This window comes from Telopea speciosissima, chromosome 10 (assembly GCF_018873765.1).
Source record: "Telopea speciosissima isolate NSW1024214 ecotype Mountain lineage chromosome 10, Tspe_v1, whole genome shotgun sequence".
Lineage (NCBI taxonomy): Eukaryota > Viridiplantae > Streptophyta > Magnoliopsida > Proteales > Proteaceae > Telopea > Telopea speciosissima.
This window is the reverse complement of record NC_057925.1, coordinates 57,694,271-57,709,362: the sequence shown is the minus strand read 5'-3', so window position 1 is coordinate 57,709,362 and position 15,092 is coordinate 57,694,271. Positions and strand designations below refer to the sequence as shown.

The 15,092-nt window shown below is 40.8% G+C and overlaps 2 protein-coding genes across 3 annotated transcripts; one reads left to right on the top strand and one right to left on the bottom strand.

Moving 5' to 3' along the window:
• Positions 1-409: 409 nt before the first annotated feature.
• LOC122643952 (40S ribosomal protein S2-3-like) lies at positions 410-4,916 on the bottom strand. The gene is made up of 2 exons (XM_043837529.1): positions 4,190-4,916; positions 410-598 (listed from the first exon to the last, which is right to left on the bottom strand). The coding sequence occupies exons 1-2, from the start codon at positions 4,853-4,855 to the stop codon at positions 440-442; spliced, it is 825 nt and encodes a 274-aa protein (XP_043693464.1). The 5' UTR covers positions 4,856-4,916; the 3' UTR covers positions 410-439.
• A 265-nt stretch (positions 4,917-5,181) lies between these two features.
• On the top strand, positions 5,182-9,961 carry LOC122642755 (protein TAB2 homolog, chloroplastic). 2 transcript variants are annotated; one of them, XM_043836335.1, is made up of 5 exons: positions 5,182-5,759; positions 5,887-5,956; positions 7,752-7,923; positions 8,560-8,698; positions 9,587-9,961. In XM_043836335.1, exons 1-5 carry the CDS (start codon positions 5,248-5,250, stop codon positions 9,849-9,851), a joined length of 1,158 nt encoding a protein of 385 aa, XP_043692270.1. In that variant the 5' UTR covers positions 5,182-5,247; the 3' UTR covers positions 9,852-9,961. The 2 variants fall into 2 exon arrangements, with proteins under 2 accessions (XP_043692270.1, XP_043692269.1); XM_043836334.1 differs by having other exon boundaries at positions 5,184-5,759; positions 8,560-8,703; positions 9,592-9,961.
• Positions 9,962-15,092: the final 5,131 nt, after the last annotated feature.

Genomic DNA, 15,092 nt, shown 5'->3' with positions numbered 1-15,092 from the left:
TCAATAGTGTTATCCGAATTGAAGGGTTGATGGTGTACCAATAAATAAAGTAATCCATGGAAGAGCATTCAATGGTAAGAAACAAATAGAATTTCAGCATAATTTTTCTTCTACATTCGGTAAGAGGCAGGCATAAGTGGCAGTTCCAACAACCTTAGCCTCAATTTATAATATTAAAGCTCAACCAAGTAAGAGAAGCATGAAAACCAAAACCAGGATACTAAAAAGAATTTGTTCACATATATGCCCAAGCAAGAGAACAAAGAAACAAGAAAAACAACTTAACATAGAAGTGATTGGTCCTCATCAGAAAACAAAAACGAGAATCGGTACTAGCTGTCTAGGATATTACTACAATCTAAATCTAATAAAAGAGCAAAAAATAGAAAGAAATAAAAACTTGTCCAGAAAAGGAACTTCAGTATGCAAAAATATCCATCTACTCCACCAACTTATCTTCCTCAAATACGATTGCTTTTGCTGTAGGTTTTGCCAACATATCAGTGTACTCCTGGAAAGGAGACTTCGTGAAGCGTGTTTCCCTCCAGAAGTCGGGAGTAAGGAAACCATATGTCTTCAGAAGACAGTCAAAAGTAGCCTGCATGCAAATCATATACACATCTGATTATACATAGCTTCTATTCTACCAAATAAAACAATGTAGCTGCATTAATTATTGAAAATACCAAGCACAAAGCCTAAAAGAGCATAAGATCTAAAGTTGAATAAAAAATTTACCTTCCACATATGCCCTTTATTCCCGAAGGCAGAAGTTTTTCTAGATTGGCAGGTCTAGTGTGTATCCATAGATCGGCACACAAAGTTTTGCCAAAATGGCAGGTAATGTGGCAATTATCCAGGAATTAGTCTAAATTGGCAACATGAAAAATTTCAGACTAAGGTTCCATTATTTATACCCCCAATGTATTTGCATAGTCTCTGGTACTTTAATCCAATGATTGGTTATCAAAAAAGTTACATCTCTTCATTGGTTTATCAAAGCATTATTTTGCCACTTGACTAACTCCGTTTTGGCTAGCTTGACATCTCAGCGGGGGACCTAAGGGTCTGCCTGCTTCACAAAATTTCAGCTTTACCCAATATTCCATATGGCAAATTTTTGTGCCAGTCTAGATACCCTCTAGAGCTGCTAGACAAGAAAAACTACTGTTAAGAGTCAGAAGATGCTTCCTACCACAACCAACAAGAATACAGACCATTTGTTCCAAACAGTAGAAAAGTCTAATGAGAAGGCTCGTTAGGGATGACAAAGGGTGGGTTAACATGAGTTTAGGTAACCCAAACCTGATCACATCCAAACATAACCCCAGACCAACCAGCAAACAAGGCAGAGTAGACAGCAACAGAACTAAAGCATATTAAGCTGTGGCAGGTGATAATGAACTGAAGTAAAAAATCGGAAGAAATAATATGCAAGGATTTTTTATTGAGGAGGTTCCAACACAAATTGTAGAACCTTTTCATAAATTGCCCACTATATTCACAATAACTGCTACATGGCCACTTCATAAGCCCCCACCAAACTTAGTCAACATGTACACAAAATTTAGTGACCACCATGCCCATGTGGCACAAAAAATAGTGGATTCGTGGGAATGCTGCAGGAACCATTTACCCTTTTTTCTTGGGTGAGGGCTCGAGGCAGAGGCTTAATAGGAGTTGAATTTGGCATGAACAAAACCAACTACAGCCAACTTCCAACCAATAGCATAGTTGACAACTCCACTAACACAATGGCAAAGGATGATTAGGAGTAATACAAAATGGGGCTGTATATTGGTGATTTCTCAGATAAAAAATAAATACAGAATTCAAAACGAAATACATAGCCGTAATAATTAAATCCTTTGACTATGAGTAAAACACCAATACGAAATATTATAGGCTTATAGCTGATATATGAAATGGTACTGAAATCAGATTCAATTCAGGAATTCAAGACCTCTTGAGTAATCAACAAGATTAAATCTCAGAGAAAAATTCTGGAAACCAAAACTGGACAAGCATTAACTTGATATTGGACTATAGGATACCAGAATTGATTTCTGTAGTAAACTTAGAAATGACTTGTGCATGGAAAAGGGTTCTCTGAACATGAGGAGTTTTCTACGCCTACACACATGGTATTTTTTATTCCTTCTTTTTTTTTAAAGAAAAAAAAAAACTAAAAAATACCCGGTGTGTGGACATAGGAAACGCCTCAGGTTCAGAGAGACTTTTCCCTATATATAAGGATTAGATTTATGAAGCCACAAATTACTATAAACTTCAAGAATCAATGGAACCATCTCAGATTGAAAACCCTGCAGAAACACTTGCGCCAAGTGGTTTAAATCAACTGAACTAAATTCAGACCTGAGAAAATAAAAGATATAGAATAGAAGCTGTACTTGAACAACTGAAACTTATCCGAAGTTGATTATTGGCACAAGCATAGGAGAAATGAGGAAAGCAATGCATCCATTTGCAAGATCTTTGAAAGCACTTAGGGTGTATCCATCAAACCCGAAGTGATAGAGCCCATCTCTAACTATAAACTAATAACATATTCCACAACACTTAAAGATAGGTTACAGACTAGATAGTACACCAGCCTCTTCACTGAACGCAAAAACAAACTCTTTTAACTGCTTCAAAAGATTTCCTAATCACAATAGACTCATCCAAAGTACTTTATACTTAAAACCCAATACTGAAAACCCATTAGTAAGCCCACTAATTAAAAAGCCAACCAAACTCAAATAAACTCAAAACATAGAATAAAAGAAATACCAGCAACTGCATCCCTGACCCAGAACAAAATCATGAATTACCAAACCCATCTCATCAGGAGCAGGAGGGAAGGTCCCAGCCAGGACCACCTTTATCCCAGGCCTTTTCCATGCCAGCAATTAACATGTAGTATGATAGAGAACTTTTGACACTGACGAAAACGCCAAATCAATGGTCTGACAACAAGATTGAGGGGTTTGCTTAATCGATTGACCACATGGGGAATACCTCATAAAGCTAGGAGCTATTTGGGGATTTTCATTGAACCAGTAGAATGAAGATAGATTAGGCCAATGGCTATTGAAATAAGAAGGGAGTCACTATACAAGAAGAAACACAAAAGCACAAGGAATAGATTCTTAGAAACCCGAGAGTCCAATAATAAGTTGACAATCTACAAAATCTTCATCACATACAGCCCAACAGCCAATACAATTCCAGACTTCCGAAGATCAAAAACATTTTCTAGTAAATGACTGTTATTACACAACATGATAAATAATAACACAACTACAAAATCCCATCTAAAGTAAAATTCAAACTTCGAAGAAATCCTACATGATGAGGGGGGCAGGAGGGGGAGGGACTCTCAATGAACCAACATTAGTGCCTGAGTAAGCTGTAAGATGCTTGAAATCGAGCTTAATTTAAATCTTAAATCATCTGAATCAGATACAAAACTGGAACCAAACCAGATCACAACCTCCACATAAGTTGGACAACCAACCCGATTTAAGATGACAATGTTTAACATTTGATCTTGAATTCTTTCATATGAACACAAAATAAAACGTATGGATAATTCTTCATAGATCCTTTTGTTTGTAAGAGTCGCATACACAAAAAGGTAATTACTGTATCGAGAATTTTAGGAGACTGAAAAAATTCAATATCCATGAGCCAAAATTATTATTCATAAGATATAAAAAAAAATCTCTCGAAGCATTACTGCGGGGAATTTGCATAAATCATAAACGAACTAAAAATGAAACACTTGAACCATGACAACCTACTATGTCTACACAGTATAGATCCCCCACACATAATTCCATGCCTGAATATCTACGGATCTCATGATCAATTAGTAATTTGAGTTTGTTTTCAATAATCGCTTGAAAATTCCATGCCTGAATATCAGGTGATCTTATGCATCATAACAAATAAAAATCAAACACTTAAACAATACCCTACCAAGTATACAGCACGAAGATCAATCAAAAAACATACACTATTCAACTAAAGGAGAAAAGGACTAGCTAGAAACTTCACTCCCCATGATAAATCAGCAATTATGGTGGGTTTTTATCAATCACAGCAACTAATATATGCAGTAAATCACAACTACATAAACAAGGACTAAGCAATCAGAGACAAAATTGAGACACGAAAATAATACCTTCACGAAATTCCCGAGAGTTTTTGTTGACCCACGAGAGGAAGTGAACACATCGTCAATCCCAGCGAACTGCAGAACCTTTTTCGGCACCCTAGCAGCAACAATACCAGCACCTCTCGGAGCAGGGACCATCCGGACAGTAACAGATCCACACTTACCAGTAACCTTACAGGGCACAGTGTGAGGCTTCCCGATCTTATTACCCCAGTAACCCCTCCTAACAGGTATCACAGACAACTTTGAAAGAATGATAGCACCACGAATGGCAGTCGCAACCTCCTTGCTACACTTCACACCCAACCCAACATGACCATTATTATCACCCACAACAACAAAAGCCTTAAAACGGGTTCTTTGACCTGCTCTGGTTTGTTTCTGAACAGGCATAATCTTCATAACCTCATCCTTGAGATTAGGTAAGAGGGCTTCGATAATTTGGTGCTCCTTCACCGGAAGTGAGTGAAGATAGATGTGCTCCAAAGTTTTGATCCTTGCTTCTTTCACAAGTCTCCCTAGTTTGGTGACCGGAACCCATTTCTCCTCCTCTTCTCGCCTACCACCACCACGCCGACCCCCGCGGCCACGTCCACGATCGCCACGTCCACGGTCTCCACCGCGTCCGAAACCACGGCCAAAACCGCCTCTTTCACCTCCTCTTTCCGCCATTTTCGTCTGCTGAGGTCTCTAGCTTTCTGAGGACTGCGAAGTACGAACACTAAGCCAAGAGTGAATAAATAGAAGAAACCCTAGCTCGAAACTAGGGTTTTGAGTTAATATAAACATGAAAAGCCAAAGTGAAGAACCAGTCCAAGATCTGTTGGGCCAGAAAAAGACCGGGCCTAGGGCATCATGGACTTCGAATTTGATGATTTTCGGTGGATTTAGAATATTTTGGTGAAAATAAATAGGAAACGTTGATTTAGCATCTTGTGCGTTTGCGTTAAATCTTGCTCAGTGCACTTGCTCTAACCGTTGCCAACGGATATATGTGGTGGATAAACTCTCCCCACCCCCAGTTCCCTCCATCAGAAGAAGCAATAGCTTGGCACATCATTTCCATGGCGATTCTAAGCTTCAATCCGTCCAGAATCAGTGACCCAAAACCTCAAACTCACAAACCCTTCTCCACTTATCTTCCCCTTTCAAAACCCATCAGAATCCCGTATCCTTCTTCACCTCATATTTCCACAAACTTGCAGATTTCACGACCCAAATTGTCTCGACTGAATTCAGTCTCCGAAAGCCCAATTTCGTTACCAACCGAAGAGACTTCGCTTTCTGCTCCAATAGACGACGACGATGGTGACCTTGCAGCGGAAGTAAGCTATCTGGACCCAGAAAAAGACCCTGAAAGTATCAAAGAGTGGGAGCTGGACTTCTGTTCAAGACCCATTTTGGATATCAGAGGGAAGAAGATTTGGGAGCTTGTTGTCTGCGACAATTCACTTTCTCTTCAGTACACCAAGTACTTCCCCAACAACGTTATCAACAGCATCACTTTGAAGGATGCCATGGTGTCGATTAGTGACGATTTGGGTGTCCCTTTACCAGAGAAAATTAGATTTTTCAGGTAAAATTATGTTAGCGTCCGTTATATACTACTATCAGTTATTTGCTATTTGGTTTTATTTGTTTATGGTTTTTATTGTTATTTGTCTCCTATAACCCCCCCCCCCCCTTTTTTGTTGGATTTATAGGTCACAAATGCAGACAATTATAACAAAATCCTGTAAGGAGCTCGGCATAAAACCTGTTCCAAGTAAAAGGGTGCGTATATTATTCATTGGTTATCTTCTCCTTCTACTTCTGTTGAAATTTCAATTAAGTTTTCCACTTCTTCGGTTATGCATATCAAAAACCACAGGTAGCTTGACCTCTTATGCAACTTACAGCTCCTAATAGAAATAAAAAGATGATTAATGAAAACTATCTTGTTTTATTCCTTGCAATGAGAAAATCATCAAGGGAAATTCCAGAATAATGAGCATTAAGACAAATATTACAGCCAATCCTGAAAAAATATGAAGCATTATATCTTACAGAAAAGAGCCAATCCCAGATATAAAAGATGCAAGCAACTTTAGTGATTAAATGGTAAATACCCAGGCTTTCTTTTGCTGAATGGCAACTGAATAGTTGGCGTAATTTCAATACCCTGAATTCATACCATGTGCCCAAACAATGACCCTATGTTTTAATAGATTAGGTGACTTCTAGAGTCAGTCACTGAATTCTTGTTTTGAGGTAAATCCAATCAGTATTTTCATGTTTGCTGCTGAAAATATGAATGGAAAATATTGATTGGTTATTAGTTTGATAATTTGATTAAAAACATATGGTTTTTTTTTCCTGGCACTATGCCTAGTGAGGTATAATGCTTCACTATTTGCCACTTGGAAGTACATGGGTTAGTCCATGTGATAGAGGACTCCACATACATCTCAATCGCCAAAAGTGTAGTCCAAAGTAAGCAAGGAAAGTTGTTCAAACTCTGATTCAAAGTTTTAGTAAAAGTACCAAAATGCCATCCAATGGAGATGAATATAAAATACAAAATGGAATCTTCTCATTAGCCAAATTTTAGTCCCAACTAAGCAAGGAAAGTTGTTCAAACTCTTATTCAAAGTTTTAGTAAAATTACCACAATGCCATCAAATAGAGATAAATACAAAATGGAATCTTTTGTAATTTTAGCTACTTAATCTACTGATTTTAAGCTGAAAATGTACCAATGAGATTTTTGCTTGGTCATCTATCACATGGACTAACCCATGTATTGCCAAGTGGCAAATAATGAAGCATTATACTTCACTAGGTATAGTGATGGCTAGAATGACCCAAAAAACATATGCTGGTAAATTGAGTTATGGGAGAGGGAGAGTTAGCCGCTATTATTGATGTCCACCTAATCTGTCTATGAGGAAGCTGAACTTAATAAGTTGATTATTGAATTTTGTGAATTAGAACATTGCTACTACTTGAGCTGGAGGTCTCAATCCCAGATAAAAGGAGTGTTCTGTCAGGTTGGCGGCTGATAATAAATGCTCAACCAAACCATTTGGACCTAATTACTGAAAGTCCACCCTTTCAAACTTATGCTAGTGCATTCTCTGTGCTCTTGATGGCTCTATAAAGAGTGGAATGGTGGAAGGGTATTTGTGTACCCAACACCAATTAGTGTGCATAAGAATATTGATTGATGTACCTTCTTTTTCCTTTTCTTTTCCTTTTCATCATATCATCTCCATGATTGTACCCTCTTTTTTTATTAATACAAACCAGCCATCCTCCCAATTCTCCTTTTAGAATCTTTCCATCTTATCTATATTACCCAGATGCTTAGATTTATTGTACCCATGTTACACTTCATATTTTAGTTGTAAATGTGATAAAACCGTACAATGCATGTATAGTTCTTTGCCTTAGCAGGTAAAGTAGCCATATAGCTATATCATGAGTTTTCTCTGGTTGCTTACAATTAAGGATAATTATGTCAGCTGTAGCTCTTGGTTGGAATTGCTCTATCCTATCATGCTACTGATGGCAATTGTGTTACTTGCAGTGTTTATCACTACTTCTATGGCTGGAAGAACGTTATGAAACTGTGTATATGCTTCATCCCGGTTTCCAAAAAGGATCAAAGCCACTTCTCACATTAGACAACCCTTTCCCAATGGAACTCCCCGAAACCCTCTTTGGGGAAAAATGGGCTTTTGTCCAGTTACCTTTTTCAGGTACATTTGTAACAGCTTTCTCCAAGTAATGATTATTCTTTGGTGGTACTACTTTGCACCAGAACATATAGAAAGTATTAAAATTAAGATCATCCCATCATTTTGAAATCTTAACAGGTACTGATTTTGCTCCAATTATAGGCTTTGTTCGTAATTAATTATTTATCAAAACAAAATTCCTGAGTAGGAGGTCCTACCAGTTTACTTCTTTGTTGTTCACTAACGAATAGCAAGCATCATCAGCTATGGGTAGTAAATAATGAGATTACAGCTTATCATTTTATAACATGCTAAGAAACTCACCTGAGGGGGGTGGGGGCAAGAGAGAGAGAGAGACTGATAGATGGACAGACAGAAATAAGTTGAGGAATTCATCACCTAGCACTAATTTCGACTAGCTTAAAGTTGGATCTTAAGTGGTTGTGATGCCAAACGTTTTTCTCAGAGTTTCTTTCTTAAATGGATCTCTCGTCGTAGGAGCGTTTATGCCAATACAACTTTTTATTCTATAGTGATCTTTCGTTTCTACCTTATTTTCAGTTCCCATTCCCTCTTCTATACCAATCTTTCCCTATCATTTTTTCTTTTAGAATATTCGCTAAATTAAAAGAGTGTAAATTTGATTTTAATTTTCAGCTGTTCAGGATGAGGTATCATCATTAGAGACAAGGCTTCCCTTTGGTGCAAGCCTCGATCTGGACCTACTGGGGATTGAAATTGATGACAAGACATTGATTCCAGGGCTGGCTGTTGCATCTTCACGTGCAAAACCCTTGGCAGGTATGTCCTCTTAAAACATAGATTTGTGTCCTAACATCTTTTCTTGGCAATTAATCTTGAGGCCTTCTCCACCCACCCACCCCCCCCCCTCAACTTCCTATGACTGGGCCCAAGGAGTTTACCTATTAATGGGGTTATCTAACTTCTAACAGAATAGAATATTAGAAAACTAGAAAATTCCAAAATCACAAAAAAAGGAACTATAACCTGATTAAGAGAAAACTTAATAATTTAAATAACACTAGTCTGATTGACCGGAGATTTAAGTTGATAGTTCAATTTCCTAGGCAGAACAAGACTGAATCATTTGATTCAAATCTAATGGTTAGATATCCAGATATGGAGCAAACCTACTGGGATTAGGAAACTTGAAAAGTAACCCAGAACAGTAAAATCAACCAAGGGATTTCAAAAAGTAAAATAAGGATTCAAATTAATGAGGTTTCAGTAACAGTAATCAGATTTCCAATCAGAAAGTTGAAAATTATGCAGTTGGATTATTACTAGGAAACCAAAATTTCAATTAGAACTGAAAGTTCTTAATGTCAATGCTATCTGTTTTAAGAATACATGAATATGGACAGTTATATGTCATATCTGTTATAAAGATCTCTTATGTTACAGCCTCTACCCCAGTTTTTCAACCATTTTAGACCACTATGTCATTTTAATTTAACAAAAGTAATATTTTAAAATTTTAGAACATAGGAACATTTAGACAAATAACCTTATTTTATGATATACCAGTGAATTGGTCAGGTCATAGAACCTTTGTCAACAACATTCATTTTTATTACATTTAATCTTGGATTTTTCATAGAGATCAATTGAAATCAGGTATTGTACTGATTGCATTGGGTATTGATTTAAGTTTCTCAATGTGATCAGCTTGGATGAATGGATTGGAGGTTTATTCAGTTGAAGCTGACGTAGCTCAAGCTTGCTTGATTCTATCAGTTGGAATTTCTACTCGATACATCTACGCCACGTATAAGAAAACTCCAGTAACAACACAAGAAGCTGAAGCTTGGGAAGCAGCAAAGAAGGCCTGTGGCGGCTTGCATTTTCTTGCCGTCCAAGAAAGCTTAGATTCAGATGACTGTGTAGGGTTCTGGCTCCTGCTGGACTTGCCCGCACCACCTGTATAATGTGATTAATATGCAATTCATTATTTAATCTTACAAACTTGTCTTTCAAATGGGCTGCATTGAGCTTGCTAGTTGCTGATGAAATTTTAATCTCACTTGATGGTTTCTCATTACTATGTTCTACAAGACATGCAAACTAGAGCGGGAATATGGTAACTAGATATGAAGGATCGACTGATGAGTCTCGTAGAACTTGGATAATGATGAATGTGTTTATTGAGAAGACAAAAATAGGAAAAGGGAGGTGGGAAGGGATCAGCAAAGCACTCTAAAAGCCTCTTCATTCAAAACACCCTCCTAATTTATGTATATAGATTGTCCCAATCATCCAATGGCAGTATGACCGAGGACTTTCTATCTGCATCAAAAATAACTACACAATACATAGGAGAAATCAGCCGCTACAGTAATTATATTACACACATAGGGGATGCTGTCTTTGCTATACATTGAGTGATCCAACATTACTACTGGCACTGCAAGTATAACAAGTTCTAAATCACAATTTCAGAGTAGAAAGTAGAAGTATTTAGACAAAGATCAATCCAAAACCTCTTATGGTTGGTATAGGAGTCTGTCCGGACTGACCACAAAACCTAAGTACAATTATTTTCATTCTATAGCCCTTTACCTTGGCATGCATGCAATCAAAGGTGTTAATCTTATGCTTCACAAGGCTGCCACTGAACTGGGAAACCGTTTGTAATCCCCCCCGCCAAAAAAAAGAAAGAAAAGAAACGGTTCTCTCACCCAAGGATGAAGGTGGGATGGACTTGGCGAGTCGGTGTAGGTTCAATAGAGAAATGAACATGGCCTCTGTGACCTCTCTGCATCTTCCACGTAAACATAATGCAGTCACAAAGGTTACAATCAAACATGTCAACTTAAGTGGGAGACCAAGGAATGCTTTTGATTTTCTAAAGAACGATTCTCATGATGAAATCCTTGCTAATAGACTCAAGTTGGTGGTTGATTCCCTCTAATCAAGAAAAACATATCTGCTTATATCCCTGGTAAAAGTATTTCAGATAACAGTCTCCTTAGAGGTTTTGTTAGAAAGAACCATCCCCTTGCTGCTCTCATGAAAATCCACATCCATAAGGCCCTCGACTCAAGGTTGCTCCCTATCCTCCCTATAATTTCACCTCAGCTCTAAAATTCTTTTCAAGAAGCATCCAATCTAAAATTGATCATATGTGCAAAAGGCTCTAGTTTTGAAAGGGTAATTTTCTCTCCTATGCCGGCCGTTATAAGCTGATCAGATCTGTGCTTCAATCCTCTTACATTTATTGGTTAGGTGTTTTCGGGCTTCCATGCTCTTGCATCAAGAAGATTGAGGCTCTTATGCAAACTTTCCCCTAGAAAGGCTCTGACTACTCCAACTTCCTTCATCCCATCAGTTGGGCTTCCGTTTGCCTTTCCAAGGAGGAGGGGGTCTTGGTCTGAAAACAATAGAAGGTAACATTTTTTGCATCCCTAAGCTAATCTGGAAGCTTGCTGCCAAAAAGAAAACCATTTGGGTTGACTGAGTATATTCTAGACTTCTTTGCCATGCTCCACATGGACTCTCCATATGGACCGCCTCTGCTGCTTTTGATGCCGCTTGAGTTTGGAGAAAGATCCTGAAATACAGATTTCTTGTCTCTGGGGTCATTAAATCCCTGATTGACGATAGAGCTGCCACTTTTTTTTTTTTTTTGGTGAATAAAAAATGTATTACCAAAGAGAGAAGGAAAGAAGGGGGGGGGAATATACAAAGGGAGAGGAGAGGGGGGGGGCACGAACCAACTAATGGGTTCTCAAAAAGGAGCTATCTAAACCCCAGGATACAACAATATGCCTCTTCCTTGGGGTGTCCGGAATGGCCTTCAAAGGCAAAACACCAAGCTTGGTGGAGACGTCAAAAAAGATGGCTTTCCAAATCAAGTCGAACGAACTAGAATTGGAGGTCCATCTCCTAAGGTTCCTTTCTATCCAAATGTGGTAAAGGGTCGCGTTGAAGACAAGCTTGCCAATCGTGTCGCACATGGATTGCCCAGGAAAACTCATATCTAGCCATAGCCACTCTCTAGTAAAAGGGAGGGGTCTCCTGTTGCGAGGCCAAATGAAAGAAAGGGCTTTTTTTCAGATGGTAGAAGAGAAGGGGCAGTCAAAAAATAGGTGGTCAATGTCTTCATGGCCGGTCCAGCAAAAGATGCAAGAGGGGGAGATTGGGATTCGCCAGTGAAGAAGGAAAGCTTGGGTGAGAAGGCAATGTCTGAGGGTTCTCCAGGCAAGGAAGCTGTGTCTAGGGATGTGGCCTTTGAACCAGATGAGTTTGTGCCAAATGACATTAGGGGCAGGGGTTCTGGCTAGGTTCCAGGCTGAGCTAAAAGAGAAGAGGCCATTAGTTGTGGGAAGCCAGATGGTCTTGTCCGCTTGGGTAGGGGAGGGGGTGGGGATGGGGGGGGAGGGAGTTCCAGAAATAGGAGAAGGTGGGGGGAAGGGGGAGGGGGGTCCAAGTGCCATGGGCAATGATGACAGAGAGGGGCGGATTTGGGAATGCCGAAGGTGTAGATTGCTCTTACACCAAGGACGTTAAAGAGGACACCGTTAGGGTGCCAGAGGTCAAGCCAGAGGGAGATTGAGGATCTATCAGAGATATAGGAGGAGGTGGCAGTAAGGGCCAGAGGGCGAAGGAGGATCTTACGCCAGACCCAGGAGGAGTCGGAAGGGATGGAGGTAGTCCAGATGGAATCCTTTTTGAGGAGGTGGGAGTAGACCCAATTAACCCAAATGGAATCGTGCTTGGAAGAGATTTTCCAAATCAACTTCAAAATACCTGCAGTGTTAGAGTCCCGGATACGACGGATTCCAAGGCCTCCAGATTTGGGACAGCAAATGGATTTCCAACTAGTGGGGTGGAGGAAGTGGGGGGTTTCCTTTCCTATCCAGAGGAAGGCACAGAAGAGGGATTCCATAGCTTTGATGGTGGATTTAGGAAGGCCGAAGATGCCACTCCAATAGATGTAGGAAGATTGGAGGACCGAGCGGATGCATTCCAGCCTGCCCGCATAGGAGAGGAGACGGCATTTCTAAAGTTGGAGGTGCTTCCGGATATTATCAAGCATGGGGGTACAATGATGGCTAGAGAGCCTAGCAGGGATGAGGGGAAGGCCTAGGTATTTCACTAAGAGGGATCCAAGGGAGAAGCCCGTAAGGTTAAGAAGGATGTCCATGTCCGAGATCGAGACACCCGCAAGGAAGAGTTTGGATTTAAGGAGATTGACACGAAGACCTGAGAGACTCTCGAAAAGGTGGAGGGAGTCCAAGATGGCTGTGATGGAGGAGGGGGAGGCCTTGGAGAAGATCATAAGATCATCCGCAAAAGCGAGGTGAGAGAGGTTGAGGCTTTTGCACTTAGGAATGGGAGAGATGAGGTGAAGATTGGTCTTGGTTTGGATACTTCGCGAAAGGACTTCAAGAGCCAGAGAGAAAAGGAAAGGAGAGAAGGGGCAACCTTAGCGGATTCCAACTTTGGCGTGGAAAAAACCAGCAGACGAGCCATTGACAATGACAGAGAAGGAGGGAGAGGAAATGCAGGCGAAGATCCAGTGAATGAAAGGGGGAGGGAAGCCCATTTGAGAAAGCACCTCACAGATGAAGTCCCAACGAAGGGAATCAAAGGCTTTGTGGAGGCCAATTTTCATAAGGGCAGCAGGGGCGTGGGATTTCCTGTTAAAGCCGCGAACTATTTTAGAGCAAAGATGGATGTTTTCAGTAATGCTTCTACCAGAGATGAAGGCAGATTGGTTGGGACTGACAAGGGAAGGGATGACAAGCTGGATTCGGTTTGCAGGATTTTGACAATGAACTTATATAGGAGATTACAAAGGGAGATGGGTCTGAAGTCAGACAGGGATGAGGCAAAGGAAAGTCTGATTGATCTGCTTGAGCTGGCTAGGGTTGAAAAAGAAGCTACGGACAGCTTTAATGAGGTCACCCTTAATGTGATCTCAACAGCTCAAGAAGAACCCCATGCTAAAGCCGTCAGGGCCCGGGGCCTTGTTGGATTTATGGGACAAGATGGCCTGAGTGATCTCATCATCAGAGGGGATCGCAAAGAGAGAGCCAGCCAAGGAAAGGGGGGACAAATTTGTTGATGAGGTTAGGGGGGAGAGGGGGAGAGGGGGCGAGAGTGAGGTTGAAGAGGGAGGTGAAGTAAGAGGCGGCCTCCTCCTTGATGGTGGAGATCGAGGAGAGGGGAGAGCCATCCTACCCAAGGAGGAGAGTAATGGAATTGGTGCTCAACCTGGCTTTTAGAGAACGATGAAAGAAAGTCGTGTTAGAATCCCCCAACTCCAACCATTTGATGCGGGATTTCTGACCGAGAAAGCTTTCTTCCGAAGAGGCAAGAGCAGAGCTCTTCAGAAAGCTTTTTCTCACCCTCAGCCAGGGAGGGGTTGAGGGGGTCAGATTGGAGGCGGGATTGGACAGTGGCAAGATCGGCTCGAGCAGCGGTGACCCTGGAGGTGATGTTTCCAAAAGTGTTGGAGTTCCAAGATTTGAGGGCGGATTTGGTGATGCGAAGCTTTTTGCCGAAGGCGATGAGAGAGGGGGAGGGGCAGTGAACTGAGGAGCTCCAAGACGAGAGAATGGTAGAGGGGGTGAGAGATCCACATGTCAAAGAATTTGAAAGGCTTGGGGCCAAAGGAGGTGTAAGACTGGCTGAGAAGATGACAAGGGCAATGATCGGAGAGGCCAGGGAGAAGGAAGTTGGCATGAGAATGGGGGAAGCAAGAGAGACATGAATCATTTACCAGAAGACGATCCAATTTGCATGCAATGCGATTTGTTCCTCCTCTACGATTGTTCCAGGTATACGGGGAACCGGACCATCTGAGATCAGTGAGGTCATTGTCCTCAATACAATCATTAAAAGCTTGGACGGAATTGTGGTACAGGGGGCAACCTCCAATTTTCTCAGATTGGAATCTAACAACATTGAAGTCGCCACCCACCCCCTAAGGAGTGGATCCTATACCAACTTTGATGTGATTCAAATCGTCCCAAAGGGCGAAGCGATCAGCAGCCCTGTTGAAAGCATAGGCAATCGAGAGGGAAAAGGAGACAGTGAAATTGGGGAGAGATAAGTGCAGGTGAAGAACCTGGGGGAAGGAGTGGGAGATGGAGATGTTGATTTTTAGAGGGTCCCAAAGGATCCAAATGCGACCATTGGGGGAATGGTTGTAGTTGGAAAGG

Coding starts and splice junctions, on each gene's coding strand:
- LOC122643952 (XM_043837529.1), bottom strand. CDS start 4,855: ATGGCGGAAAGAGGAGGTGAAAGAGGCGGTTTTGGCCGTGGTTTCGGA. Junction 599..4,189: donor CTCTCGGGAATTTCGTGAAG/GTATTATTTTCG, acceptor ATTTGCATGCAG/GCTACTTTTGACTGTCTTCT.
- LOC122642755 (XM_043836335.1), top strand. CDS start 5,248: ATGGCGATTCTAAGCTTCAATCCGTCCAGAATCAGTGACCCAAAACCT. Junction 5,760..5,886: donor GAGAAAATTAGATTTTTCAG/GTAAAATTATGT, acceptor TTGGATTTATAG/GTCACAAATGCAGACAATTA. Junction 5,957..7,751: donor AACCTGTTCCAAGTAAAAGG/GTGCGTATATTA, acceptor TGTTACTTGCAG/TGTTTATCACTACTTCTATG.